Here is a 27,940-nt window from a genome sequence, read left to right on the forward strand (position 1 = left end):
CTAGGGCAGGCGATGGAGCAGGTGACGAGCGGCAACCTCCTATCCATGCTGCTGATCGCTAGCGCCTTTACCCTCAGCCTGGTCTACCTGTTCCGCCTCGCCATCGGCCATCTGGCCCCACTGCCGGCCGGGGCGGTATGTGCACACGTGGGGGTCCTGGCCGGGGACGCGGCGACCAAAGCAGCCGAATGGCTAGCGAGGGGCTACCGCGGCTGTGCTCGGCAGGAGCCCCGGGGGTCGGGTGCTGGCCTTGGTGCGGACGGTCTTGATTTTGGCGGTGTCTGGTCCTGGCCGGAGTCGTGCTTGCCGCGTTTGTGGTCATAGTGATAACTGTGCTGGCCGCGGCACTGGTGACCTTCATGGTCGTTTCAGGACTGGCAGCGGTGGCCTAGGCTGTGGCGCTGAGCGCCCTGGTGGCCGTACTGGCAGCCTTAGGTTTGTTGCGGGCCTGGTGGGGGCTCTGGTTGAGGCGCTCTTGGTAGCTGCTGCCCTGCTTGCCCATGATCCTGGTGACTGCCCTTGGGTGGTTCAGTTTCTTGAGGCATTGCCCCTACTGCGATTTGTATCGGTATGGTTTGGTAGAGTGGAGTAATTGGACTGTTGTAGGGAACTTCCTATAATGCTAATAAAATCCGTTTCTCTAATTTAGTGGTTTTATTGACCACTGGTTTCATATTTCTGTAATATATTTGATGAATGCATCCTTAACCAGCCAACACCTAGTAGCTTTGAAAGCTACCCTTTTACTGACAATGGAATGTACAAACTGTTGACCAAGTAGTGTTTAAAATAATTTTTGTTTGAATCATAACAGGCAAGAAGCAGTATTATTTGGAGTTTTGAGGAAATAGTATTTATCTTTGGGAAGAAAGATAGCTTTAGTATTTTAAGATTGTTACTGTTATCAGAAAAGTGAGTTTTCAGTGCTCCTTACTATTTGAGACTACCAAAGATCTGAGGAGTAATGCTTCTTCATCATTGCAAGTTTGATTTCCAGAAGACTTAATGTTATAATCTGCAAGTCTCGTTTTGGGGCATCTCGAGTACCTTTTATAGTGAATACTAGAGTTCCTGCTAGAGCAGATCTACTCTCTTTAAAAAAAATCAGTGGATTTAGTTTATTTGCGATTAAAGAAGCATGCATGAGATGTGTTCTGTTTACTGATAAACATTGTTTCTTAAACATTCTCTTTATTTTCTGTACCTCAACTTACTATGTTTTTTTCCTATACCTTCTTTAGGCAAGATTGTGGGACTAAAATTAAGAGTAGTAGGGGAAATAAGTGGTGAAGAAATTATAATTTGATTTTTCTATTCTTTTTTTTGCTACTAATGGTGAGGAAAGTTGCCAATAGCCACCAATAAAATTGGACATATTCTGGACATGCTCAGCATTTATAATTGCAATGACTTTGTGTTTGTCTAGTCATCTTATACCATATTTTGAGTTTGTTCTTTTTACCATGGATACTCTCCTAAGATATCTGCATTTTGTCTGTTTTTAATTACTTTTGATGCTGCATTTCGGAGTAACTTTTTAGTATTAACGGCAAATTTCATTTATTTGATCATGAAACTTAAACTAGATTTTTCTCCTAAAATGAAATGTGAACTGAAAGTTTTTATTTTATTTTGCAGAAAAGTCCACCATACATTTTCTCTCCAATTCCGTTCCTCGGGCATGCCATAGCGTTTGGGAAAAGTCCAATTGAATTCCTAGAAAACGCATATGAGAAGGTAAGTCTTCCAAATGATTAGAGGAAATCAGTGCTTTTCAAACTTTCCTTTTAAATGGCAGAACATTAAAAAAATTGTAGTCTTATGCTTATCCCTAGTATAGGAAACATAAAATTGGAACTGTTCCTGTTTAAAAGCCCTTGGAGACCCTTTTAGCTTTTCTCATGTCCTGGGGTGATCTCTGAAATACTACTGAGGAAACCTGCAGTTCTGGCAACTATGGTTTAAAAATCACTGGCATAAATTTTGTATTCGGTGGTCATAGTTGAAATTAATACCAATCTACCCTTCTTAACCACACATCTGTGGAATTCTCTAACCTGCACTACCCGTCTTCTATGACTTCAGTTCTACTTGGATGACCCACACAACTCTGTAGTCACTCAGATCGTTGCTCTTCTCCGCTCCAGTGAGCTTTCCTATACCAATTCAACCATTTACTCCACATTCCCCTTAAGACTTGTCATTACTGTTAACTTTCACTTCCACACTATGAATGTAGACACCTACTCTTAGACCACAGCTTCTCCTGGTTTGCCTGTGCAACTCCTTCTACTGTAACCACTCTTTGATCTCATTAGGTCTTTTAGTCCATTGTTCCATTTACTTTGTCCTGGTCTATCAGTCTTCTTTCTTTCTTTTCTTTTTGTTCTACTTTGGGACTATGGTCCATCATAGGAGTTATACTTTTGCCAGTACCTTAATTTCCTTGCCCCTGGATCTTTTCATTGTGTTTACCTGGTAAAACCCAACCTTGGAAGGGAGCCTGTTAGTCATTTTCTCCTTCCTTGTACCAAATTAGTTCTTTCCTAATTTCATGATTGCCTGCCTACCTTAAAGAACTTTGAACACTGCTCGACAATCCTATTATGTTCCTGTGATTGACTTATATTCCCACTCACAACAGTGACTGATTCAAACCTTTATTTTTCTAAGCTCCTGAATCTTCCATACCAAAATAACTTTGCCTCCTCTTTAAAGAGATTAAAAACTATCCAATGGGTGCTCCCTCATATTCCCAATTTCAAACATACAAATGTATTTATGGCTAATATGGCTATATAATCCTACTCTCTTTTCTTCCTCTTACATTAATAATTATAAAACACTTACTTTGGGCCAGCACTTACTGCTTTATATAGATTATCTCATCAAAGCCCAACAAAACCCCTTCAGGTTTATTCATTTTATAGATGACAAAACTGAGAAACAGGTTATATAATTTGTTATTAAGCTCATTAGTAGCTAGTGGCCAAGCTAGGATTTACATATGTTTTGATTTCTAAGTCCATGCTAATAATAATAATAATAATTAGAGAAAACACTTATGGCCAAGGTACTCTAACATATATTTATTTTACTCTAATATATTTATTATATGCATATAATATATAATATATATGGATACATTCTAATATGTAAGATATATTTCCTAACAGTTCTATGAAGTAGGTATTATTACTATTCCCATTTTATAGACGAGGTGAACTAAAGCATAGTGTTGGTGAGATAGTGGTAAAACTGTTAACTAAATAAACTTCTGGTGTCTTCACACAGCAAGTACTATATGGAAGGTTATATCCTTTGGCTACTCCTGTAAATTAATTTTTAACCAAGGAAAAGAAATCTATATTCTCAAAAATACTTTTTGCAGAATTATATATAATAAGTAAAAAAACTGACACATCACACATATGTCTAATAATGGAAGAATAAGTAATTATTAACATTATAATGTCTGTGTATAAGGTAGAAATATTTTCAAAATAAACAGTGAAAAAAGAAGTTTTATTTATATTCCATTTGCAACTAGATGAACATAGTTATAAATTTAGACAAAGACTGAGAGAAGAATTGCATTAAGATTTATGAATGTTTTTATTTTCAACAACTTATTGTTTTGTGATTTAAGAAATTAGTGTCTTAGTGCTACATACTTTTTTGGTAACATCAGTATATGGGTACTTTTTTCTCTTTAGTATGGACCTGTGTTTAGTTTTACCATGGTGGGCAAGACTTTTACTTACCTTCTGGGAAGTGATGCCGCTGCACTGCTTTTTAATAGTAAAAATGAAGACCTGAATGCAGAAGATGTCTACAGTCGTCTGACAACACCTGTGTTTGGGAAGGGAGTTGCATACGATGTGCCTAATCCAGTAGGTGACACTTATTTTCAAGAAAATCTGTTCCGTAATAATTTTAGCTAGTGGTATAATAGCATACATTTAAAATGTAGAAACAATTTATTCTTTGGTTTAAAAATCTGAAGAATCATAAGACATTTAAAAGAAGAAAAGCCATGGGTAACTGACGAAGAATGGGTATTTTGTTTTATAGTTGCTGGCATGGGCTAAGCAATTCTAAAAGCCTTCCTAAAGAAATAAATGAATGATAACTTAGCTCATTGGGATTTGATTTGAGAGTGTAACAAGAAAATCCCATTATTTCATATCCGAGGGCCTTCTACCTTTCTACTCCTGCCTGAATAGCGTAAGAGCTCTTCTAAGCTAGAGACTCTTGGCTTTAGAAGTTTATATGATTTCTTTTCCCCACTAAAGTCAAACATTAAAGTGCTGCAAGTTGAAGTAACCCAAATTAGATAATTGGCCTAGTTGCTTGGGGGTGGGCTCTGGCTGTGAATGTAGCGCACATTACCCAATACTCTCGTATGGTAGTTAGAAGTTGACATTAAGTGCTGTTTCTCGGGATGGGAGAGGTGTGGGAGAATGAATAGCTCTCTTCAAGGCCAAAAGAAAGAGCCCTGGAAAATATATGCTTCTTTTCACACAGCTTATTAGATTCTTAAAATAGAAAAGCCTCAAAGGGTTAAAACTATTAGTTGTCTTAGTGTGAATTTATTTTATTAGGACTATATTATAATTTAAGCTAATGTCAGTGAGGAATGATATTTGGGAATAGAATAGGAGAATATGTGAAGGAGGATAAAAATAATATCGAAGCATAATGGACCTTTGGGAGACTGTGTTGCCCTCTGGGTTGGGTTGGAAGACTAGAAGATAACAGAATAGGAAAAGGAAGCCCTGGGGTCAGTAGTGGGAAAGGATGTAAGGAAGGAAAGCAGGAAGTGGGATTCTTAATTCATCATTTGTCTAGGGCCAGTGTAACAAGTGTCTTCTACACGTTACTTCAGATCTGTGCACAAAAGTTCTAAGTTTGCCACATCTGGTGTAGTTCCTAAAAATCTTTTTACTACTTTTATTTTCAATTTTTTTAGAAGGTTTTTCTTGAGTGTTACAGAGTAATAATAACCCACATAGATCTTGTGATAAAACAAAATTGTGTTTTAATGCTGTATATTCTTAATTTTTTTAAGATTTTCTTGGAGCAGAAGAAAATGTTAAAAAGTGGCCTTAACATAGCCCATTTTAGACAGCATGTTTCTATAATTGAAAAAGAAACAAAGGAATACTTTCAAAGTTGGGGAGAAAGTGGAGAAAAAAGTAAGCAAAACATTTCGGCTTTGTATTTTTGCTAATGTTTCTACTTTTCTATGACTGGAAACGTAAGAATATGTGTGTGTATATAAAAATCAAACTATAACATATGTAAAACCACTGTAGGTTTAACAGAAAGAACATGTTATGATTACCATAGAGTTAAAAAGACCTGAGAGGAAGTGATTATTGCTGCTCACTTAGCAAAACCTTAAAATGGCTCAGTAACATGCATATTACTCAGCTCATTTGTACAAATAATATAAAAATGATTCATGAGCAGATTTTGGAGTAAACTGAATCTAAAAATTTTGCAAGATCATTTTAAATTAATAAAACAATTTTTTATCCCTAATGGGCAAGTAAAAGTCTAAACAATTACATATGTAATAATCTTATTTATCTGATGTTATATGGGAATGATTTATTCCACAAAAAAAGTAAATTTAAATATATGAGCTTACTCTACCTTTACTAAAAGTTTGAATTTAGTCATTTTCAGTAGAAGTTTTTAAAAATGTATTATATACTTTCTTGCATTATGTTGTGTATTTAACATGACCTTCTTTGGATGTTTCTGTGATGCAGTCTTTATATTGGACTGCAATAAGTGTTGCCTTCTGAGACAATTGCCATCCTCATAACAGGAAGCAACCTCTGCCTATGGGACATTAAGATCTTTGTGTAGGTCACCACATCTGGGTCTGGTCTTTGGCTCTATTAAAGGTCCAGAAACTTTATTAAAAAAAATATATACCTCAAGTTGATGTAGTATTTCTAACCATCTAGAATGCCAACTATTTACTATATACGAATGAGACATTATAGCACCAAGAACACCAGAATATTTTCTGAACTTCTCTTTGATGGTAAATCTAATTGGAAAGCCAGATGATGATTGGAAGTTCATTTGGTGAACATGGAATTAAAGAGTGGGGCATTGATTGGATAATTTTTATAACTTTAAGTGTCATTGAAGTGTGCTGGCCTGATGCACCTGTCTCCAGTGTTAGGGTATGCCAGCTGGTGATTAGTTACAGTTTTCTTTTATACATGGTCAATACTCCAATTTTCAGTCCCGATGTACTCACTTTGGACCTGGGAAATAATCTGTTCTTCAGTTTTAGGACTGCTATTCCTTGGGAAGCACCTCATTATTGTCCTTATATGCACTAAATAGACTTTTTGCTGCTTTTGTTATACTGTGACCTTGAACTCATTAATTTTTATCTTGATCTTTTCAAGGTGAAGGGCTCATGAGTGAGGTTTTGAGATGCCTTTGTGGCATCGACTTTGGTTGTTCAGAGGGTTGGGGTACTTCCCATCATTTGGTTTCTTGCCTCTCTTTGTTTTGTGTAGTAGGGCAGCCACATATCTCTCTATAAGCTTTTTGGATGGTATGAATAGGTTCTCGAGTTGTTTTTATTCTCAGTTTTCCTTCACAGTTATTTTAGATCTCTAAGAAAATAGAATATTCCAAAATAATTTTTGGCAATATTAATGGGAATGATCTTTTTTTCCTGTAGATTTGTTTGAAGCTCTTTCTGAGCTTATAATTTTAACAGCTAGCCATTGTTTACATGGAAAGGAAATCAGAAGTCAGCTCAATGAAAAGGTGGCACAACTGTATGCAGATTTGGATGGAGGTTTTAGCCATGCAGCCTGGCTGTTGCCAGCTTGGCTCCCTTTGCCTAGTTTCAGGTATGGATAAAGAAACTATATTTGGTGATTTAACTCTGTATAATTACTGTAGTGTTGGTATGCTTTGGTAAGATAAAAATTAAACATAAAACAATAAATTGGGGGATATTATGAGCCCCCATTCTTCTGTGAGAAATCAGGACAAATTTTCTTTATATAAACTATATAATGAGCTCATTCAAGGTAAGTTTCAGTTTATTAAAAAAGTAATTTGTTGTCTATATTTTAAAATCTTATCTCACATATTCCTTGTATTAAGGAAAGCCTCTGAACTCTACCTAAAAGTGATACAGCCCTCGAAGCACTTGTTTGAAAGTATTTGACTGTTTTGTAGTATATTGTGAAATTTCTTTGTTTGAAGTGTCAGTGCCTTTAATTTTCTCTTTGTCTCCTTGTGTGCTGTACTGTGATCACCTAAAGGGCAGGGACCATCTGTGATACAAAGAAATGTTGCTCATAGGACTTGATGTGTAGCTTAATGTCTTTCATATTAGGAGGCTTTTTGTACCTTTGTTGATTCTTTTCTGTTCACGTGAGAGGTAGAGAGGCATCAAATAGAGGCATCAAATTGATACTTTTCCTTCCGTTTCTGTACTTTTATCCACTTAGAGAATAAAGAGGGGTGGGAGTAAAGGAGAGAGCCAGGAGAGGTTCTCTGGAACTCATTAAAACCTTATACTTGTAAGAGAGCTTTGCAGTTTTCAGAATGCTTTCATCCATATTATGTTAGAAAATCCAGCACAGCCCTGGGATAGTAATTTCTCCATAAATGTGTATTGAGCCTATTTCCACCTTCCCTATCTCCTGGATGAAGTCAGAAACTCCTGAGCTAGGTATGATAGGCCTTTTACTAGTCTTTCCAGCCTAGTCTTTTTTCTGTCTTACCTGAAACAACAGATTTAACCAAAATATTCCATTCACTTTCTTAAACAGTGTTTTCCGGGCTCTGCTGCTTTCTCGGTTGATTTCTGGTGGCAGTCTTAAAAAAATGATGCAGTGTAGGAATTTTTATTCGAAGTCCTTGTTTAAATAGGGGCAAGGTAGTCAAATTGCCTGATTTTAAAGTTTGGCTCCACTGCTCACTGGCTGTGTGATCTTATGCAGCTGTCTTGACATGAGGATAATAGCATCTACCTTGCAGGAGGTCAAAGTGAGTAATTCATATAAAACACTTACAGTACCTATTACCTAGTGAAGTTTGTTTTCTGAGTTTCCTAGTATTTTTACCCTCTATAAAACTATGTTTTCTTAGAAAGTGGAAAGTAGAATCAAACCCTGTATGCTGTAGTCATAGCCTAAGTCCTAGCTTTAGACAATCCTCTGTAAATCTCAGGTTTATTTAAATCCTAGATTCTTTTGAAGAACCAGAGTGATTCTCATCTGCTTCCAGAATTTGGTTAAAATCTAAATTTCATGTTAACTTAAAAGAGTGTTCTGCTTTCTATTAAACCGAAATGATTCTAAAGGAATAATCATTTGAGTCTTGCTTTAGACCTTTAGTAGAACAAAGGTAGTATGTTAAGAATCAGAGATCTATATGTTAAAATACATTTCTTGCCCTAAGAGGCCCTAGAAATTCCTAACAATATAATTTTCATGGTGCCTTTTTTTTTTCTCTTGGTTCTGAGTTTTGTCAATTATTTTAGAGTCAACAAAGTTAAATAAGGTTGCTTTAAGCTAGGTCCCGGTTATTTTCAAAATGAATTTGATGCCGGAAAGTACTACTTTATTTTTTGAAGTTATTTTCTTCTTTGAATTACAGACGCAGGGACAGAGCTCATCGAGAGATCAAGAATATTTTCTATAAGGCAATTCAGAAACGCAGACAGTCAGAAGAAAAAATTGATGACATTCTCCAAACTTTACTAGATTCTACTTACAAGTAAGAGCTGTTCAGATCACGTATTAAGCTGAAGCAGGAAATTACACATTAAAACATAGTTAAATAATATAGCCAGTTAAAAAGTAATGATGCAAGATCAATAGCTATGACCTTTGGACTTTTTAAATGGATGAGACATAAATTTCGGGATCTTGTACCTTAGTGGAATCCCAGTGACTATGCATGGTGAAAAATTTGCTAGATAAACTGTAATGAAGTCTTTTGTAATCAAAATCGTATTTTCTATTGGTCTCTCTCTTTTCCCTAATGGAAAAAAAAATTCTGACTTGTGATGGACAAATGCAAGAAACTATTATACCTGAAAAATTTATTCATTTTGACCCTTTATTTAAAGGATGAGGCATGAAATATGTCTGCCAAAATGTTAAATTTGTGTGTTTGGTTCTTTCTATAGGGATGGGCGTCCTTTGACAGATGATGAAGTAGCAGGCATGCTTATTGGATTGCTCTTAGCAGGGCAGCATACATCCTCAACTACTAGTGCCTGGATGGGCTTCTTTTTGGCTAGAGACAAAACACTTCAAGAAAAATGTTATTTAGAACAGAAAACAGTCAGTGGAGAGGATCTGCCTCCTTTAACTTACGACCAGGTTTGTTGGATTTTCATTTTCACTGTGGCTAATTTTTAAAGGGGACAGTTTGAGCAATAAAAACAAAAATAAACAAATGAGACCACATCAAACGAAAAAGTTTTTGCACAGTGAAGGAAACCATGAACAAAATGAAAAGGCATCCTACCAAATGGGAGAAGATATTCACAAATGATATATTCAATAAGGGGTTAATATCCAAAATATGTAAGAAATTTATACAATTTGACACCAATAGGACCTGAATAGACATTTCTCCAAAGAGGACATACAGATGGCCAACAGATATATGAAAAGATGGTCAACATCACTAATTATCAGGGAAATGCAAATCAAAACCATAATTAGATACCACCTCACACCTGTCAAAATGGCCATCATCAAAAAATCAACAAATAACAAGTGCTGGCAAGGATGTGGAGAAAAATGAACCCTCATGTACTGTTGGTGGGATTGTAAATTGGTAATTGGTACAGCCACTGTGGAAAACAGTATAAATGCTCCTCAAAAAATTAAAAGTAGAACTATCATATGATCCAGCAATTCCATTTCTGGGTATTTATCCCAAGAAATCCATAACACTAATTCAAAAAGATATGCTCCCCTATATTCATTCCAGCATTATTTACGATAGTCAAAGTATGGAAGCAACCTAGGTTTTCCTCTGATAAATGAATTGATAAAGAAGATATGGTACATATATACAATGGAATATTATTTGGCAATAAGAAATAAAATCTTGCTATTTGTGACAGTATGGATGGACCTAGAGGGTATTGTGCAAAGTGAAATAGAGAAAAAAATACTGTATTTCATTTATATGTGTAATCTAGAAAAATAAAACGACAGAATCAAGAAACTAGCAACAGACCATTAGGTACAGAGAGCAAGCTGATGGTTGCCAAAGGGGAGGGGAGTGGGGAGATAAGTGAAAAAATAAATTTTAAAAAGTGAAGGGACAATTTGAGGTTTTCTATGTATTATAAATTGGTTAGCTTCATTTTTTGAAACTTCCCTATAGTCCTCCCTGGAATGTCCTAATGCTGGATTTGGTTTGCTAGTATTTTGTTGAGTATTTTTGCATTTGTGTTTATAAGGGATATTGGTCTGTAGTTTTATTGTGATGTCTTTGATTTTTGTATCAGAGTAGTACAGGTCTCATAGAATGAATCTGGAAGTGTTCCCTTCTATTTTATTTTTTGGAAGTCTGTGAACGATTGGTGGTAATTCATTTTTACATGTCTGATAGAATTCACTAGAGAAGCCATCTAGGTCTGTGCTTTTCTTTGTGGGAAGCTTTTTGAAATTATTTCAATCTGTTTGTTATAGGTATATTTATATGTTCTGTTCTTGAGAGTTTCGATAGTCTGTGTCTTTCTAGGAATATTTCCATTTTATTTAGATTACCTAATTTGTTGGCATACAATTGTTATAGTATTCTCTTCTAATCTTTTCTTCTGTGAGGTCAGTAGTAACGTCTCCTCTGATTCCTGATTTTAGTAACTTTTAAAATAATAGTTTCGTTGATACATAATTCACATACTATAAAATCCATCCATTTAAAGTGTACACTTCACTGTTTTTGAAATATACCTTAGAGTTGTGAAACCATCACAATTTTTAGAACATTTGCATCACTTCCAAAAGAGAGCCAGTACCTGTTAGCAGTTACTCTCCATTTCCCTTGGCAACTACTAATCTACTTTTTGTCTCTATGATTTGCCTATTCTGGATATTTCATATAAATGATCACATTCATACAATATGTAGTCTGCGACTGGCTTCTTTCACTTAGCATGTTTTCAAGGTTCATCCATGTTGTAATGTACGTCAGTACTTCAGTCTTTTTATTGACTAGTAATATTCCGTTATATGGATTATCTACATTTGTTTATTCAGTTTTTTCAGTTGATGGACATTTGTTTCCACCTTTTGGCTATTATCGATAATGCTGTTCTAAACATTTGCGTACAGGTTTTGAAAAAACTGACATTAGTGATATTTGCTAGTGTTTTTCTTAGATGAGTGAATTTTTACAGGTCCTTACTATGCCATTCTTCAGGGTGATTGCCTTCCTGTTACCTTGCCCTCCTTTTCCTTGTTGACCATGGACAGTGATAGAACAAGATAATCCCGGCTACTCTGAACCAGTTGCGTCTGCATCTCTACCCAGAAATTAAGCTATTTTGTAATTACCCAGAAGTTAAAATAATTTTTACTTAACTAAATAAAATTTATAAAATATTTAACTTAAAATGCTGTTGAAGTATATTAAATATTGTAGAACTCAGGAAGTGTTTTCTCTTTTTAGCTCAAAGATCTAAATTTACTTGATCGCTGTATAAAAGAAACATTAAGACTTCGACCTCCTATAATGACCATGATGAGAATGGCTAAAACTCCTCAGGTTAGTCTCTTGGCTAGATTTCTCCCTCCATGCTGCCAGTTTTTATTTAGCAAAAAGTTGATTTTCAGAATGAGAATTTTTTGGATTTTTATTTGTGTATATATTTCTAGCCCAATATTGGGTCACTTGGAAATCATCTTATTAAAATAGTTTTAGTTGGCCTAAATCTAGTTTTTAAATATATATATCTCATTTATATTAATGCTTTATTACACAATGACCTGATTATCTGATTAAATGTTTTTAAATTATCTAATGAAATGTGTTGCTTTCTCATTTGTAGACTGTGGCAGGATATACCATTCCTCCAGGACATCAGGTGTGTGTTTCTCCCACTGTCAATCAAAGACTTAAAGACTCATGGATAGAACGTTTGGACTTTAATCCTGATCGCTACTTACAGGACAATCCAGCATCAGGAGAGAAGTTTGCCTATGTGCCATTTGGAGCTGGTAAGATAGATGATTGATTACATTTTACATTTGAAATGTTTGTCCTGATGAAATTTGTGCTTGTCAAAATAATTCATGTGTATTTACAAATATCTTTCACTTTCCTAATAGGGACATTCTTGCAAATGTGTGGGTGTTTTTCCCACACCAGTTCTCTCTGTGGACACCAGCTGGGTTCCTACAATTCCAATACTTTCTGGGTTATCACAGACCCCATAGTTAAGGCCTCAGTCCCACAAGACTGTTCCGCTACCCCAATTCAGATGCCAATTGCAAGGCCAGGTTGTCACCTGTTCTTCTGACCAACTGGCTATAAATCAGAGGTTCTCTCAGTCCCCTTCTTAGAGTTCCATAATTTGATAGTGGCTCACAGAACTCAGAAGACAGTTTGCTTACTAGATTATTGTTTGATTGTAAAAGGATACAACTCACGAACAGCCTGACTGAATAGATACATAGGGCAAGGTATGAAGGAAGGAGTGCAGAGCTTCCGTGCCCTTTCTGGGAACACCACCCTCCCAGCACCTCCACGTGTTCACAAACCTGAAAGCTCTCTGAACAGTCTCTCCCCGAACCCTTATATTTTAGGGATTTTTATGGGGGCTTCATTATATGGACATGATTGATTAAATCATTGATCACTGGTGATTAATTCAACCTCCAGCCCCTCTCCCTTCTGCAGGTCAGGGGGTGGGGCTGAAAGTTCCAACCATTTCACCACCTAGTTGGTTCCCCTGGCAGTCAGCCCCCGTTCTGAGGGGCTTTTCCAAAAGTCACCTCATTAACAAACTGAGTGTGGCTGAAAGGTGCTTGTTATGAATAACAAAAGGCTCCTTGCTCCTTTCCCCTTTATTGTTCTTTTCACTTAAGAAATCCCAAGGGTTTCAGGAGCTCTGTGCCTAGAGTGGGAGGAAGACCAAATGTATATTTCTTATTACAAATCACAATAGTACAGTTGCTGTACCTTTACTGTTGAAGCCAGATTTGAAGTCCTCCAATTTGGCTCTTCTTTTTCAAGATGGCTTTGCATATTGTAGGTCCTTAGCATTGCTATATGCATTTTAGAATCAGCTTGTTAGTTAATGTGTATATGACCTTTTAAATTTTGATGTCAGTATGTGTTGCTATATTGGGTTTATTAAATCCCTTTATCTTCCATTATCATTTGTAATGGCATTTAAAGTTTTGATTGGAAGGTTCATATTAACTTTTAACTAGGGCTCTCTTGGGACAGAAGGTAGTGATATTCTAGTATATTCCCAAACTAGATTAGCATCGTATATTTCAACCTGACTTATATTTATTTTATTTTTTTTTTAATGAAAATTATTGAGGTGACATTGGTTAATAAAATTAAATAGGTTTCAAGTGTACAATTCAGTAATATGTCGTATATTTATTGCTGTCACCAAATATTTGACCCTTTTTTCTCCTCTATACCCCCCCGCCCTTCTCTCTGGTAACTACTAATCCACTGTCCGTGTACATCAACCTTACATATATTTAACCTGGATAGATAAAAAGTGATTGGAAAAGTCATTTTATAATTACCCAAGTGCCATTTCCCCTAAAAACAGATGTTGAAAATCTAGGATTTTTATTAACTATTTATATTTTTGTTTTCTGTGAAAAGAATGTCATCTTTTTATTATAATATCTGTATATCTGCTTTTCACCCAACCTGTAGCTATTATCACTCCAGGCTAAAAATGAGAAAGAATTCCAACTGATTCTTAGGATTTTTTTTTTTTTTTTTTACAGGGCGTCATCGTTGTATTGGAGAGAATTTTGCTTATGTGCAAATCAAGACAATTTGGTCCACTATGCTTCGTTTATATGAATTTGATCTCATTGATGGATATTTTCCCACTGTGAATTATACAACCATGATTCACACTCCTGAAAACCCAGTTATCCGATACAAACGAAGATCAAAATGAAAAAGGCAACAAGGAACTAATACATGAAACATCACTGTAAACGGCAAAAGCATTTGGAGAATGAAGTTTATGAAACAATTTTGTGTACTTTGTGTGTGTAATTTTAAGACAGCCAGCTTAACTAAAAGGTTTTCTATTTTCTTAACTAAAAGGTTACATCAAATCTGATGGCATTTCAGATATTTCCCGATAGTTTTACGATGGATATTTACTACATCTGCTTAATTGAAGAAAATCAAGCTCTCATTAGTAAAAAACTGGGGGCATCTTGGTAATTGGCAGATTCTAAACACAATTTTCAGGTATTAATTTTAAGAGCATATGTAGCTCTTGCCAAGTAAGTTAAGGGTATTCGATCTTGGACTAGATCTTAAAGTATAAAAGCCCAATGAGATACTTGGTAGCCTTAGGTTATTTATTCATTTACTGGGTAATGCTTGTATATGTGAGGATGGGTGGGTAGAGAATAGACTCATATTTAAAGCCTTGGATAAAAGAGAATCCTATTAATTGTTTGGGTATGATGATACTTAGCCATGATAGAGCTATGTTGTTGAAAAATATATCCTTAGGAAGCACTGTCCCACAGGAAATTGAGAGAGGTCTATGACAATGACTTAATTATATTTCTTAAAAAATAATTATTAATATTAAAGACTGCTTGTGTAACTTGATCTAATTACTAAATACCTACCTGATAAGTTTGTATCTGGTTCTACATGGTCACATCTGTGTGAAAATCCAAAATAAAGTCCCTAAGGAATAATTTTTTTCTTCGGCTCAAGATGGTTCCCTGCTTCCTCTCCAGAATATAATTAGGAATTTTCTGTTCCATTTATTAAACCTTAATTTAGGTCAATAAGCTTTCTTTTAAAATATAAAATCTGAGTTCATGGAACTCTGACTTGAAGGGTAATAGGAAGCAGAGTCCTTGAAATTAGTATCACTGGTCACATTTTGTGAAGGCTGTGTTCAAGAACCAACTCAAATGATAACTGGGGGCTTGTCTCTATACCTGTAATTTGACTACAGTCTGTTTTTACTAGATGAGGCCAAAATATTTTTTCCCTTATGTATGTAATAGTTTTGTTTTGCTCCTTCCAGGAGGCTGGAAGACTCAGGTTAAACTCTCTGCTGTTACAGTTTTTCACATTAAAATTGTTTTTGAGAAAAGTAAAGTCTGTATTCACAAATTATAATGTTTATGTGCTTCAGTGAGAATTCAGGAATGTAGGAACTTGGATGGGAAAAAAATTGTTCTTGTATTAATTTCAAACTGTACTTTGGTATTTACTTACAAATTTAGGCAACAAACTACTATTAGCAGTGCCCATGATTCAGAACAGAAATCACATTGATATATAGATGTTATAGAACTTTTGATATAGCTTTTACTCTCATCACTACTTTGAAATTATGGTAGTTGTTAGATCTATCACTGGATCTTCAAACTTACATATTGTATCTCAAAAATTTTTTAAAGTTTGACTATTACATAATTGGTTTCCTTTACAATCCTATATATTTTGTCTTTAAAAGCATTCTGAGAAAAGGACCCCATAGTTTCACAAAAAAGCTTGAGAAGTTCATGGCACAAAAAAAGTTAAAACTCTGAGGTAAGGCTAGTCTTTGTTAGTGAATAGTTTTAGACTTACAGATTTAGATTTTAATCACAAACTAATTATTGAGAAACATTAACAAGTTGACTGCAGAGGCCTAATGTCATAAGAGGGCTGATGGTCAAACAATGGGAATGAAATGAGATTGCTCAGAGCATTTGTCCATCTGCTTTCTCCATTCTCCCACAGAGCAGAATAGTCTTGTGTAGCAAGCAACGGAAGGTTTCACTCACAACCCTCACCTTCAGCTGTCTGCTTTAGAATACATTTGTTATTTCTAGAACTCTTATTAGAACTCAGCTGCTAACATGGAAAACACAGATAATGTGAAATCTTCAAGATCTTGTGTCCATAGCCTGTTTGTGTTGGTATAAATCAGAATATTCAATGGTAATTCTCTGGTTATAAGCATCAAATACTACTCTAGCTGTTTTAGTGAGCTGCATGTTATGAGAGGGCTCTAGCTAAGAAATAGCATTAAGATTTATATTATCTCTGAGAGTTTCCCAATCTGGATTTGGCTTAGAAATACTGTTTTAATTCTGTTAATAAAATTTAAGATTTGAGTCAAATGAATTCTACATTATCTTCATAAATATAGCTTTGTGAGGCCACATCTTTGGACATAACACTAAATATATAATTGGGCAAATAAGGATTACTCATGAAAATGCCAACACAGTTTTTTAAAAAATACTTTATAAAGTTGATACAAAGGCATATGGAGAATTTTTTCTTACGGAAAGAAAAATCCCAGTAGTATCGATAAGATTAGGACAACTTTCTGAATCTCTAAGTCCTACATATTTCAGATAAGTAATGAGATGATATGCACTGCCACAGAATGAATGTTTGTGTCCTCCCATCCAAGTTCCTATGTTGAAACCCAATCCCCAATTTGTTGGTATTCACAGTGGGGCCTTTGGGAGGCGATCACAGCATGGTAGAACTCTTGTGAACAGGATTATGAGAGACCTCAGAGAGCTCTCTTGACCACTCTGCCATGTGAGGACTGCAAGAAGATGGCAGTCTATGAACCGGGAAGCAGACCTTCACCAGTCACCAAATCCGGTTCCCAGCCTCCAAAACGAATTTCTGTTATTTATAAGGCACCCAGTATATGGTGCTCTGTTATAGCAGCCTGAGACATGTACCAAGAATTATGGTTCAGTTAAAAATGAAGAGGGTTCCAATACAGTGTGGTTAAAATGGTGAAGTCATTTTTATTTCAGTACTTGACAAAATACCCCATAAAATTCAAAACTTCTACCATTATACAAAAATAGGTCTCTACAAGTGATATCTGTCATCATCACCAGTAGCAAATATATTAGGCAGAAACATGTAACTTCAGTAGCCTTATAAGAAAAGTGCAGGACACCCCAAGCTACACATTCAGCAGTGTCATAATGCGCAAAAGTTTAATCTTTTCACCCATTCGATAAATACATAAGGTTTATAATTTAATCATTTAAATTAGCATTCCACAGATATACATGTAATTTAATGATTATTGTGCATGAATACACACACAATGCTTATATGTACAAATTCCAGTTTGTTTTCATGTGCTGGCAAGGGATTCGTGTACAATCATAAGCTGTGTTCGTATTGGTCCCATTGAATACCCACAATACAAAAGCACAAAAGAACCATTGATTTACAAAAGGAATTTGTTTAAAATCACTTCTATTCATGATGTTTCAAAGGATTATCTTCTCATGCCACCATGAAAATGAGTTGAACCTATGAGAGAAACACAGGCTATTTAAATGATTTCAAATTAAACTGCTACATATGCCAGACTAATTAGTAGTTATTTCAAATCAGATTGTTATCTATACTAGCTCATGAAGGGCAGAAGATTACTAATAGCTTCTACTTCAAAAAATGCTTTTTATTTTTGTAAAGTCTTATTCATACTTAAACTGATTTTTTAAAGGGACTTTGAATATATATTTAAAAGTCACTATGGCTGGCTCTACAGCAAGTAAGTGAAACTAATGGTAAGACTAAAGTGCGCTGCAGGTTGAATTTTCTGTATCTTCTGTCTCTTGAAAAACCTTTTGGTCTTCAAAATCTGGGTCCTAAGAAATTTAGATGATTAAAACAAAACACAAACCAAACCAGAGTCCAGCTATGATAAAGTCTCCTATGACAAGTTGCTTGGGTTAGGTGATTCCTTGTATGAAAAGAGAAACTACTAACTTAAAATAACCTGCTCTTAACCCTATCTAGTTTGTAGGAATAGTATAAAAAGACCAGGGTCTTTAGTAAAAGTAAAAACAAAATATAAAAGCTGACTTTAAGCACATTTAATTAAAATGACCCAAAACCTTTGACTCAGGAGTGAACTAACGGGAGACAGGGAAGGAGGTTTTCTTATAATGAACGGGGACTCCATTTATAATAAGAAATTTTTGTGTGATTTTGAGCAGAGAAAAATAGGTCATTCTTACAAAGTCTTTTGAATGAGATGGATTTTATGGATTGTATATAAAAGCACAAGGCCCTAGAAGGGATAATGGCTGCATTAAGTGCTCTCACATCCCTACCCCTGATCCGCATGCATTATTAGAAACACGTATTATTTAGGAACATGTCCTCCAGCTGACTCTGTGAGCCTCAGGGTACTTTGCACTTTGGTGCCCACTGTACAGTTTGTCTAATCAACCTGCTAAATGAAGACAGCAGGGAATCTTTTCTAGGGGAGTAGGATCTGGGGTGGTAAATCACGGCCTGACTTAAATTCCTAAGTCTAACCTGGTAACTGATGTACTGAACTCTAAGATTTGACTGTCCTAATGAGCGATGTCAAGGACTTTCAAAAAGAGAAAGGAGAGCTATGGGTCTTATCTAGCAGTATGGTGCTGTTACTACTTGGTTAAGCTGAGAGTACCTGCTGGTACAGTTCCAAGTCGTCTTTGTAGTGCCTCTAGCCGAGTGATATAATCCGTTAGGGCTCTGTCAGGATCATAATTCTGAAGCTGAGAACATGCTAAGGAACCAGGATTTAAATCAGCTGGAGGGCCTGGGTACCTATGAGATCAAAAATATAAACGAGAATTCAAATTATCCAGAAACAAGGCAAGTAACTTACCAATCAGCCTCCATCTTGCCCTTAAAAGGTAGACCACTTGTACACTGCCTGATCTATAGCCCCATACTTCTGAGTTTGCATTGTAGAAAGGAAAAAAAAACTAATCAATAAATTCAAAGCAGCAGCTACTAAGTTGTCATAAGAATGTCCAGTATAATGCCTATCATAGGGGACTGAAAAAATGCTGCATATGTATAAATGCATCTTGACATGTAGACTTTAGAGTTTTTTTCATAATGTCCAGACACTATCAATTTTACTCAATATTTTTCCCAATGTCTAACCCAAAACATACCCTAAATTACACTTGATCAGCTCTATATTCTTGGAAACCAGTTACAAATTCAGAAGCTATTTTGGATTATGAGCTTTAGATTATGTAAATCACATAAAACTGAAGAAACATCTAGCATTTCAGTGCAAAGAGGTCAAAGCTATAGCACTGTCCTTGGCCTCTGTTACGTATTAGTATATTTAACTATTCTAGGCAGGATTTTTCAAATTCTTACCTATTTTGAAATGGTAAAGGAGACCGAGGATAGTCTAGATCTGATCTTGAGCGATATGTAGTATGTCTCGGTTCTCCATATAGCTCCAGTCCACCAGAAGAATGATAAAACAGGTCAGTCTTTTCAGCACCTAAAGTAATCCAAAACATATCTTGTTAAAAAGAAATGACAAGCCCTTGAAAAATTTCTACAAAACACATAGGGCTTGAAAGACTACTTATACTACACTACCTCCTATTCATAGTTATTTTCAATTATTCTGGCTATAGGAGAGAAACAACAGAACTGTTATTTTGTTTACCTTCTGATATAAGTATTTCTGCTAATCTGGAACTATAGCTCAAAGAAAGACTATTTAACTTAAGTATTTTCTTTTTAAAACAGTTATAACTAGAGGTGAGGTGATGGGTACCTGAGTGTGTATGGTTTGGAGGAAAAGATGATGTAGATAAAAAAATATTAGACTAATGTAGCCAAGCCATTCTAATGACTTTTATTAGAAAAAACCTGAAATTAAGATTTACTAACTCACAACACAGAACTCATTATGGTACAGATTTCAAATTTCAGCTGTTTCATGTTTAAGGATTCATATATCAAAAAAACTCTGCTTAGGGTATCAAATGTATTCCCTCTTTTTCTTTTCTGCTGTTCATGGCCAGCTACTGGTAGAATACATGAAGGTGGTTTAATAGCAATACACAGCACAGTTATGCTGTGCGTCTGTAACTCTGTGTGCTCCCCAGCTTCTGACTTCATCCTTATGTCTGAAACATTAAAGCCCTAATATTTGTTTCCACTTCTAGATATAGAGAAAAGGAATTTTAACTGTTAACCATTATTATACGACCTACTGGTAAACTTAGAAACCTGTCTGAATAGCGCTAAATTGAGAAAACTTCAAACCACAACTCCTTCATATGACTGAAACGGCAATCTTATCTTGAACCAAAGCATTAAATGCAGTTATAAGGGGAGAATGTTCTGGAGCCATTAACGCTGGCTCCACCACTTCCTACTGGGAATCTGGGGCAAATGACAAATGCTTTCCATGTTTTGGTTTTTCATCTGTAAAGTGAGAATAATAGTAAAAGCATTTACATCACATAACTGGGTGGATACATATGAACACATGGAAAAAGGAGGGCCTTGTGCAGACTAACTGCTCCACAAAATCAGCTGTTAAAACAGCAAGGTCCCCAGACTTGTGGCTATAAGGACTCTCGCTGTGTATAGACAACATAGGTTCCAGAACACATTATTGAAGTTATTGCACGTGCAGTAATTTCAATTATAAACATAAGAAAAAATTCTGCTTTGACTTTACCTGGATTCAGTCCAAAGCCATCCCTGTTAATATTGATGGGACCAGAACTAGTGACTCGATGCCACCGTCGAACCAAAAATTTCATTCTAAAAAGATCCCAAGAAAATGTTTCACAGCACATCTATAATGTAGAGAGTATAAATATACACTTCCCACAAAAATCAAGTCATACATTTAAATATGAACACAGAACAAATTTAATATCACATGGTTACCTAATCTAAAATATGCAAATGTCCCCTGGTTTGTGGTGAAATTAACTGGAACAGAAGAACAGGGCTTGCTAGGAGGCACCAGAGGCCTCCTGTGCTGCCAACGTCAGGTTATGGCTTCGGGAGTAATGGGACACAAAGAGATGAGGCACGAAAATAGAGCAGAATGGATGGGCAAATAAAGGGCAAGAAGTAATGGTAAGAGGAGAAAATGGAGAATAAAGGGCAAACGAGATATGAAGAGAATGAACTGGCAGAGTGAGCTGGGAAAGCTGAAAGAGGAGTGAGGTCACGTAGTCAGGGATGAAAGACAATGCTGGCATCAAAAGCAACTGCGGTGGCAGCATCATAAACCAGCTCTAGCAAGTTGCTGCCTGCCTTGTACCGGCCCAAGGAGCTTTTTGGAACACCAATTCTGATTTTGTAATTCAAATCAGTTTCAAGGCTGTTTTAGGAGGGTCAAAATACAACGCACATATAAGAGGAAAAGAAAAAAAGGGATTGATGCAGAGTGAAGTCCTTCAATGACAACTGGCTTTCATGGAGTCTTCCCAGATTCTTCTAATCAAAATTAACAGCTAATTCCTGTGACCTCTCATTTAGTGTCTTCTAATTTATGGGCATGCTGGTTTTCCCCACTAGGAAGTGAGCCGCCTTTAGGGATTTAGCTGAGGATTATGTCCTTTTCATTGATGCAGCTCCCAGCACTTAACCCTGCACGAGAAGCATAACGTGACGAAGGGAATGAAAGAGGAGGAGGGTGGAGCAGAACCATGAGATTGCGATGTGCAGTGGTCGAGGCAGGGAGAGTCTAAGACCATCAGTAAGATAAAACGTGAGCTCCCTTCAGAGAGCCAACGTGGATGAGACTTGGGAGCCTGGCTGGCTGTTCCGGCTCTACCACTACCGGCTTTGCAATCTCTCCCTGCCTCCATTTCCTCATCTGAGAAATGACACTCTGGTCTATGTGATCTCAGCTTCTAGTTAAAAAATTCTGAGTCATATTTTTCAAAGAAAAACAGGTGAAGAGATAAGGGCAAAACCCCCTGGAGATACATCAGATGTGACCTGATAGGAAGAACTTTAAAAACCAAATCCTTTGAGACTGCCTGGCTCCTACAGAAATGAGAGGCAGGAGAAGCACAGAGAAGCCTGGGTGTCTGGGATATATACCACTCAGGTCAGAGGACTGCAGTAGGCAGGTCTTCATGTTAGTTTGAGTCTTGACTCCATTTCACCCAGATACAGAATGAGTACTAGTGTGTTCCTGGCTTGGAACTACTAGAGAAACAGTGACAAAAGCAGGAGCAGAGTCCAATGCCTTTAGGGCTAATCTCTGGCCTAAATAAAGAGGCCAGGGCTTTCTGCAGTTAGGCCCCAAGAATGGATTATTTCAGAAATGAAGAAAATGAATACATATCAGCCTAAGTAATTTTTCAAAAATCTTTTTTTTCCCCTCTATCTCTTTTATATACATGTCTGAGAGCTAGTTCAAGGGCTTATTCAGGTTTAGAAAAAAAAAAAAAAAATCCAGATTGAATGTGTCAGCTCCAAGTCACCAGCTGCCTGCATCTGGGAAGGCCCTTTTCATAGGGTCTCTTTGGGACAACATACACTGTCCCTACTAAAAAAAGGATGAAAACCTAGAAAGAAGCAGGCATGTTTTAGTTACGGTAAATGTCTCATAGTGTACGAATACAGAGCACAACAGGCAGAAAAAAAGAGAAAAGATTAAAAATAAGTAGTACTTTTAGAGAGTCTATTAAAATGGATTTTTTTTCAAGCACTTTACCTTGAAATTGCCATGGACACTCTGACAGCCGACCGAAACCTGGTGAAGCCCTTTGGACGGTTGGTGATCACCTCCAGATCCGTGAAGGCTGGCTGCCCCCCCATGCGGGCAAGCAGAGCCAGGGTGGCATCTTCACATTCCTGGAAGCCACCCAGTAACAGCAGCAGGTATTTCTTCTGATATATGAGAGCTTTCCGAAAACTTTCTGCCCTCAGGTACTTACCATATATTCTCTATGTTTAAAGAAGGGAAGAACATTAAAACATTATTGAGTCATTCACATTGTTCTCTAGGGGAAGATAACCTAGATTTTATTTTTTAAAAAGGAGTAGTGGCAGTAGGATGGCAGGTACCCTATCGGCAAAGTTGAAAGTAAAGATAATTAAACTTAATCTTATACTTCTGCCTCCTTTTAGTCACTGGAATCTGAATACTGTTATAGTTAGGCTCTTTGTTTATTTTGGATTTTAGGTTTGTGAGAGATGAAACAAGGCAAAAGCAGAGGACCGGCTTCATTCGGTATAAGTTTAGATGGAAGATGTTGCATACCTTTACAGTGGTATGATCAGAATCAGGGCTCAGATTTTGAAGTAAAGCTTCATTTCTTAGTTCAGCCTTCAATTTGTATACTTCGGCTTCTGCCCTCTTCAAAGATTTTTGGAGAGCCAGCTTCTCTCTGTCCCATACTTCTTTTTCAGAAGCAATGATGGCTTCAATGTTGGTGCCACCACTGAAGGAAAACCTAGAAAACTGTAAAGATCAGAGACTACTTAATTGATTTTTAAGAACAAGTCTCTAAAGAAAAATCTGATTTAAACACGTTAAAGGGATGCCTATGGAGGATATAAAAGTCTCAGCTTTCCAACCTTAGGGAAAGTTCAAAGCTAATCTCAACGGACATTAAAGAATATATACTAACTTTAACTACACGGTCCTTTGCTGAGAAAATTAATTTTGCAACCAAAAATCCTTGTGAAATCCTTGTGGTCCCAGAGAAGGTGTTTAAACCTAGCAGAGCTTTGATTTGAAAAAGTCTAGAGACTAAATAGACAGACTATCTGGGTCCAAATGTTGAGCCTGGGCCTGAAATAGTGCATTGGAGAAGTGAGGACAGAAGCGCCTGGCATGTACACTGGGGGAGAGGATCCCTACAGAAGCTGTGTGGGTGTGTTACTGTGTGTTGGACTGCACAGCTGTTTTACAGGTCTTCTCTATTTTTATATTAGAAAAGCTAGCAATTTATTTTGTAGTTATTAAATAAAAAAAAATTTTAAATAAATCCCCAGAGTAGTTTATTAGACTAAAATATAAAATTTAATGGCATCTTTCACTTCAGTTACGAACACAATAACTGATAGATAACTTAAGAGAACAGTCAGAATTCAAATCTGAACATCTTTAACACATGTCTGCTGCTGTTTGATAGGTAGCAGAGTATCTGGCTTTTGATCTTTGACAGCTGACTTTATTTTTCTCATGTGCAATGCTGGATGTGGATTACAGATTGTGAAGGTATAAACACAGAATCTCGCACAGAGAAGGCTCCCAATAAATAATAGCTATTATTATTATTATTATTATTGTCATCCCTATAAAATTTTCCAATTATTCTAATAAGAATTGGACACTTAATATTTTTACATTATCAGGGTTAAAAATTTAAACCAGATAGCAAAAATTATAACTTTCTTTGCACTACTTCCAATATGTGGACATGAGAAAGACAGACGTACATAATCTCTGCCAGCTCCTGTCTGTCGATACCACCTGATCTGTTCTTCCAGCTTCGTAATCAGGTTTCTTAAATCATTCTTTTCTTCGGTCAATTGGCTGATATGTCCTGTCAGCTCAGCATTTTGTCTCAGTAGTCTTTCAGTCAATGAGCCACAAGACATACTTGGGGACGCTGAGGTAGGCTAGAAAGATAAAATGGCATAAGGTCACATAAGCATGAATGTTTACAAATAATACATACTAAAACATGGACAGGCACTGAGAACAATAATTTTATGAAGAAATGATGCTTGTGTTGAGCCTCAAGTGATAAGGAGGAATTTATCAGGCAGGAAAGAAGACAGGGAAGGGTATATTAAGCAGAAGGAGCAGCATGTGTAAAGGCGCAGACGCTTGAGCAAGAATGTGTTGCTTTCAGGGAGCTACAGTTGCTTGGTAAGGCAGGAGTAAAGGTTATCATAATACAATAAGAGGTCAATCTAATATTCAATAATGATAATGAAAGTTAATTTCCCCTCAAGCTTTCACTATGTTCTACTGGAAGAAGGTAAACATTATTATTAATATTTAAAATAAATAAAAAGATAAAAGTAAAACTCTAGAAAATATGGTGCCAGTTTCAAATGATTCATATAGTTTCCAATAAATTTCTGCTTTGATACTTTACAAAGAGTTTTTAAAAAGTCTTACCTCTTTGCCTGCCTGGCCAGTTAATTTTTGCAGTTGTAAAATAATTCCATCAATATTTTCTTGAACCCAAATGAAATCTTCATCATCTGCTGTTTCAAACGGCAATCTTCAAAAAAAACCCCCCAAAAACCAAAGTCAAAAGAGATCTTCTCAATTAGCAGTGCTGACCAGCACAAACATAGATCAGGCAACACTCTGCTTCACCTATCACCCTTCTCTTACATTAAGTGATCTCTATCTGTAGGTCAAAGTGTTAAGATATTTGTTTTCAGGTATATGAGCTCTGTTAAAGAATATCACCTCCTGATGTAAACAAACATTAACTAAAATTTCAATCCCCTACCCTTGGCTGGCTATTAGTGAGGGACAGATACTGTTCAGCTTGTCTAAGAAAGCCCTTTCCAAAGGTCAGGCAGAAAGGTCTCACCTGCTGGAGGCTTTCTGGGCTAGATGCTGTAGTTTTGAAGCCACATGTTGAAGATTTTGTCTGATCATTTCTAATTCATGATTATGGCCAGTTCCTCCTCCATTCATTTCAATCAGTTTAGGATAGCTTGATTCCTTTGTCTCTCCTTCTATTTTCTGTTGAAGAACCCAATTTCTAGTTCGATCACTGGTTAAACTCCATGTGGTTGGCTGGAAATTTTGGGCAGAAAAAAATCCCAATAATTATAAATGAACAGCATATCACATTCTTTCTTAAGGGGACATAATTATAGTTAAGTCCTCGATGTCACTGATAGGTTCTGTGACTCTAAGCAAAATGACATATAATGAAACCAATTTTACCATAGGCTAATTGATGTAAATAAGAGTTAAGTTCCTACTGCATCTCATCAACCTCATAACAAAACAAAGTTGAATAAAACAATGTTATCTGAGGATCAGCTGTACTGTTTATACTCCAAATAAACGTCTATAGATTCCATTTTTAAATTTGTACATAGCTATTTAAATAATTTAATCCAATATCAAAAATTTAAAAAATACTCTAAAACAAAGCATGAATTTACCTCATTAAGATTCTGATACAGAATTCTTCTACTTTCTCGTTTTTCTTCTCGTTCTAGTTCTTGCTTCTGGAATTCCTGCATAATCCCTTGCAGTCGTTTTCCTTCAAGGTCTAACTTATAAACTTGTTGCCTTTTCTCTTCCAGCTGGCGTTGAAGATCTTCCACTTTGGACTGGAGCTCGTGCATTTTCCTCTGACCCTCAGTGTTAGCCTCTTGTTCTGTCTGCAATGTCTTCCTGTGAACCTGCCTATCCTTTTCCATTTGCTGTCTTGTTTGCAAAGAATCCAGTTTATATTTCTCGGTCTCACTTAACAATTCTACTATGCGACTGTGTTTCTCCTCTAACTGTTTCTGAAGCTCCTTAAGGAGGTCCTCGGAGGGTAAGGAGGGCCGAGGCTGCCCACCATCATCACTGCTCTGCTGCATCTGTGCATGCAATTCCCGCTCCCTATCCAGGGTGCTACTCATTTCCTGAATCCGAACTTTCTCGGATTCAAGAAGTACTTGAAGCTCTAAGTTTCGACCTCGTTCTTCTGATAACTGGGCATCATGTAGCACTCTTTGTGATTCTATTTCCTGCTGAGAATTGTTCAGAAGTCGTTTTTGTTGTTCTAAAAGTTGATTTAGCTGAATATTCCTTTGTTTCTGACTCTCAAGTGAAAATTTCAGATCCTTATAGAAGAAAGTCGAATTTAAGAATTTGTTAATATTATTACAATACTTTGTAAGTATACAATTGTGTCTTTATTAATACTAAGTCGGTAGTATTTGGTAATGGAACCGATTATCTAGTTTATTAACTGAAATTTTCAGTGGTTAGAGCATAATTATTTGGACAGCCAGTTGATTTTCATCAAAGAGTATAAACAAAAGATAGCTAAGCTAAATAATACTTTCTCCCCAAACATTAACCACATCTGGCTAAGGAATATGAAGCAGGGTACATTTCTTCTAGGAATAATGATTAAAAATACTTCTGTTATAATGTGATATGAGTTACTGAAAAACTTTGTTTCCCAGTATCATATACTAAAAATAATTGGGCTTGTGGGGATAGTGGGGTTAGGGACAAACTATTCAAAACCTATGCAAATTTGTAATGATAAAAAATAGTAATCAATACCTGAGGACATAACATGTCCTTGCCAGGGAGAGAGCTTACTATGCCTGGAGGCTACCACGGTGGCCATTAAAAACAAACAAACAAACAAACACCTGAAAAGTAATAGGGCAGAAATGCTGGCTACACAGCTGTGTGTTTTGTTTTTTTTAGTATAGAGCTAAGGGGTCTGGGATGATGTGGATTGAAGACTCTGAGCCAGTGGCGCACTGCGTGTGGTACAACCCGCCTTGACTGCGAGCTGTGAGAGTCTGGGTATGCCTCTCCGGGAGAGTACTCAGAGAGAAGGGACTCATTTAAGAGTTTTCTTAAAATACAGCAGCAGGGGCTTTTCCTGCCGGAAAAGTATCACTGTTCCCTTAACCTAGAAGAATATGGGAACCAAAACTACCTCTGCATGATTGCTATATTTATCAAATTGTATATATACTAATTCACAGTCCCAAAACATGTGTTGTAGCAGAACAGTCTGTATGGATCCTTGGATGTAGTAAAGCAAAAAAAACATCATTAGCATTTCTTGATAAAATAGTTTGGATGACACTATAACATTATTCAACACACAGCAAACAACTTATTGTACCTCGTAAAGACTCTAAGGTTGACATTTCAGAAAGTGAAAGGCCTCCAGACCCTCCC

At 36.4% G+C, this 27,940-nt stretch overlaps 2 protein-coding genes across 2 annotated transcripts in view; one reads left to right on the forward strand and one right to left on the reverse strand.

Annotated features, from left to right (window-relative positions):
• The first annotated feature begins 6 nt into the window (after positions 1-6).
• On the forward strand, positions 7-15,378 carry LOC105294534 (lanosterol 14-alpha demethylase). The gene is made up of 10 exons (XM_011363800.2): positions 7-135; positions 1,639-1,737; positions 3,717-3,893; positions 5,072-5,198; positions 6,719-6,893; positions 8,656-8,775; positions 9,191-9,386; positions 11,698-11,793; positions 12,077-12,245; positions 14,007-15,378. Exons 1-10 carry the CDS (start codon positions 13-15, stop codon positions 14,183-14,185), a joined length of 1,461 nt encoding a protein of 486 aa, XP_011362102.1. The 5' UTR covers positions 7-12; the 3' UTR covers positions 14,186-15,378.
• Positions 15,379-17,002: 1,624 nt separating this feature from the next.
• The window catches only part of AKAP9 (A-kinase anchoring protein 9), a 152,363-nt gene continuing 141,425 nt past the window's right edge, over positions 17,003-27,940 (reverse strand). The window contains exons 40-49 of the mRNA XM_023532572.1: positions 26,182-26,901; positions 25,596-25,804; positions 25,169-25,274; positions 24,478-24,660; positions 23,294-23,494; positions 22,745-22,977; positions 20,741-20,826; positions 19,414-19,543; positions 18,704-18,843; positions 17,003-17,550 (exon numbers count right to left, since the gene is read on the reverse strand). Coding sequence (XP_023388340.1) covers positions 17,516-17,550; positions 18,704-18,843; positions 19,414-19,543; positions 20,741-20,826; positions 22,745-22,977; positions 23,294-23,494; positions 24,478-24,660; positions 25,169-25,274; positions 25,596-25,804; positions 26,182-26,901 — 2,043 coding nt within the window. The 3' untranslated portion in view covers positions 17,003-17,515. The remainder of the gene's footprint in view (positions 17,551-18,703; positions 18,844-19,413; positions 19,544-20,740; positions 20,827-22,744; positions 22,978-23,293; positions 23,495-24,477; positions 24,661-25,168; positions 25,275-25,595; positions 25,805-26,181; positions 26,902-27,940) is intronic.

This window comes from Pteropus vampyrus, unplaced genomic scaffold (genome assembly GCF_000151845.1).
Source record: "Pteropus vampyrus isolate Shadow unplaced genomic scaffold, Pvam_2.0 Scaffold4, whole genome shotgun sequence".
NCBI lineage: Eukaryota > Metazoa > Chordata > Mammalia > Chiroptera > Pteropodidae > Pteropus > Pteropus vampyrus.

Excerpts from the sequence above, each read along its gene's own strand:
- LOC105294534 (XM_011363800.2), top strand. The coding sequence starts at position 13 with ATGGAGCAGGTGACGAGCGGCAACCTCCTATCCATGCTGCTGATCGCT. Across the intron at positions 8,776-9,190 it reads TTACTAGATTCTACTTACAA|GGATGGGCGTCCTTTGACAG; the intron begins GTAAGAGCTGTT and ends TTCTTTCTATAG. Across the intron at positions 11,794-12,076 it reads GAATGGCTAAAACTCCTCAG|ACTGTGGCAGGATATACCAT; the intron begins GTTAGTCTCTTG and ends TCTCATTTGTAG.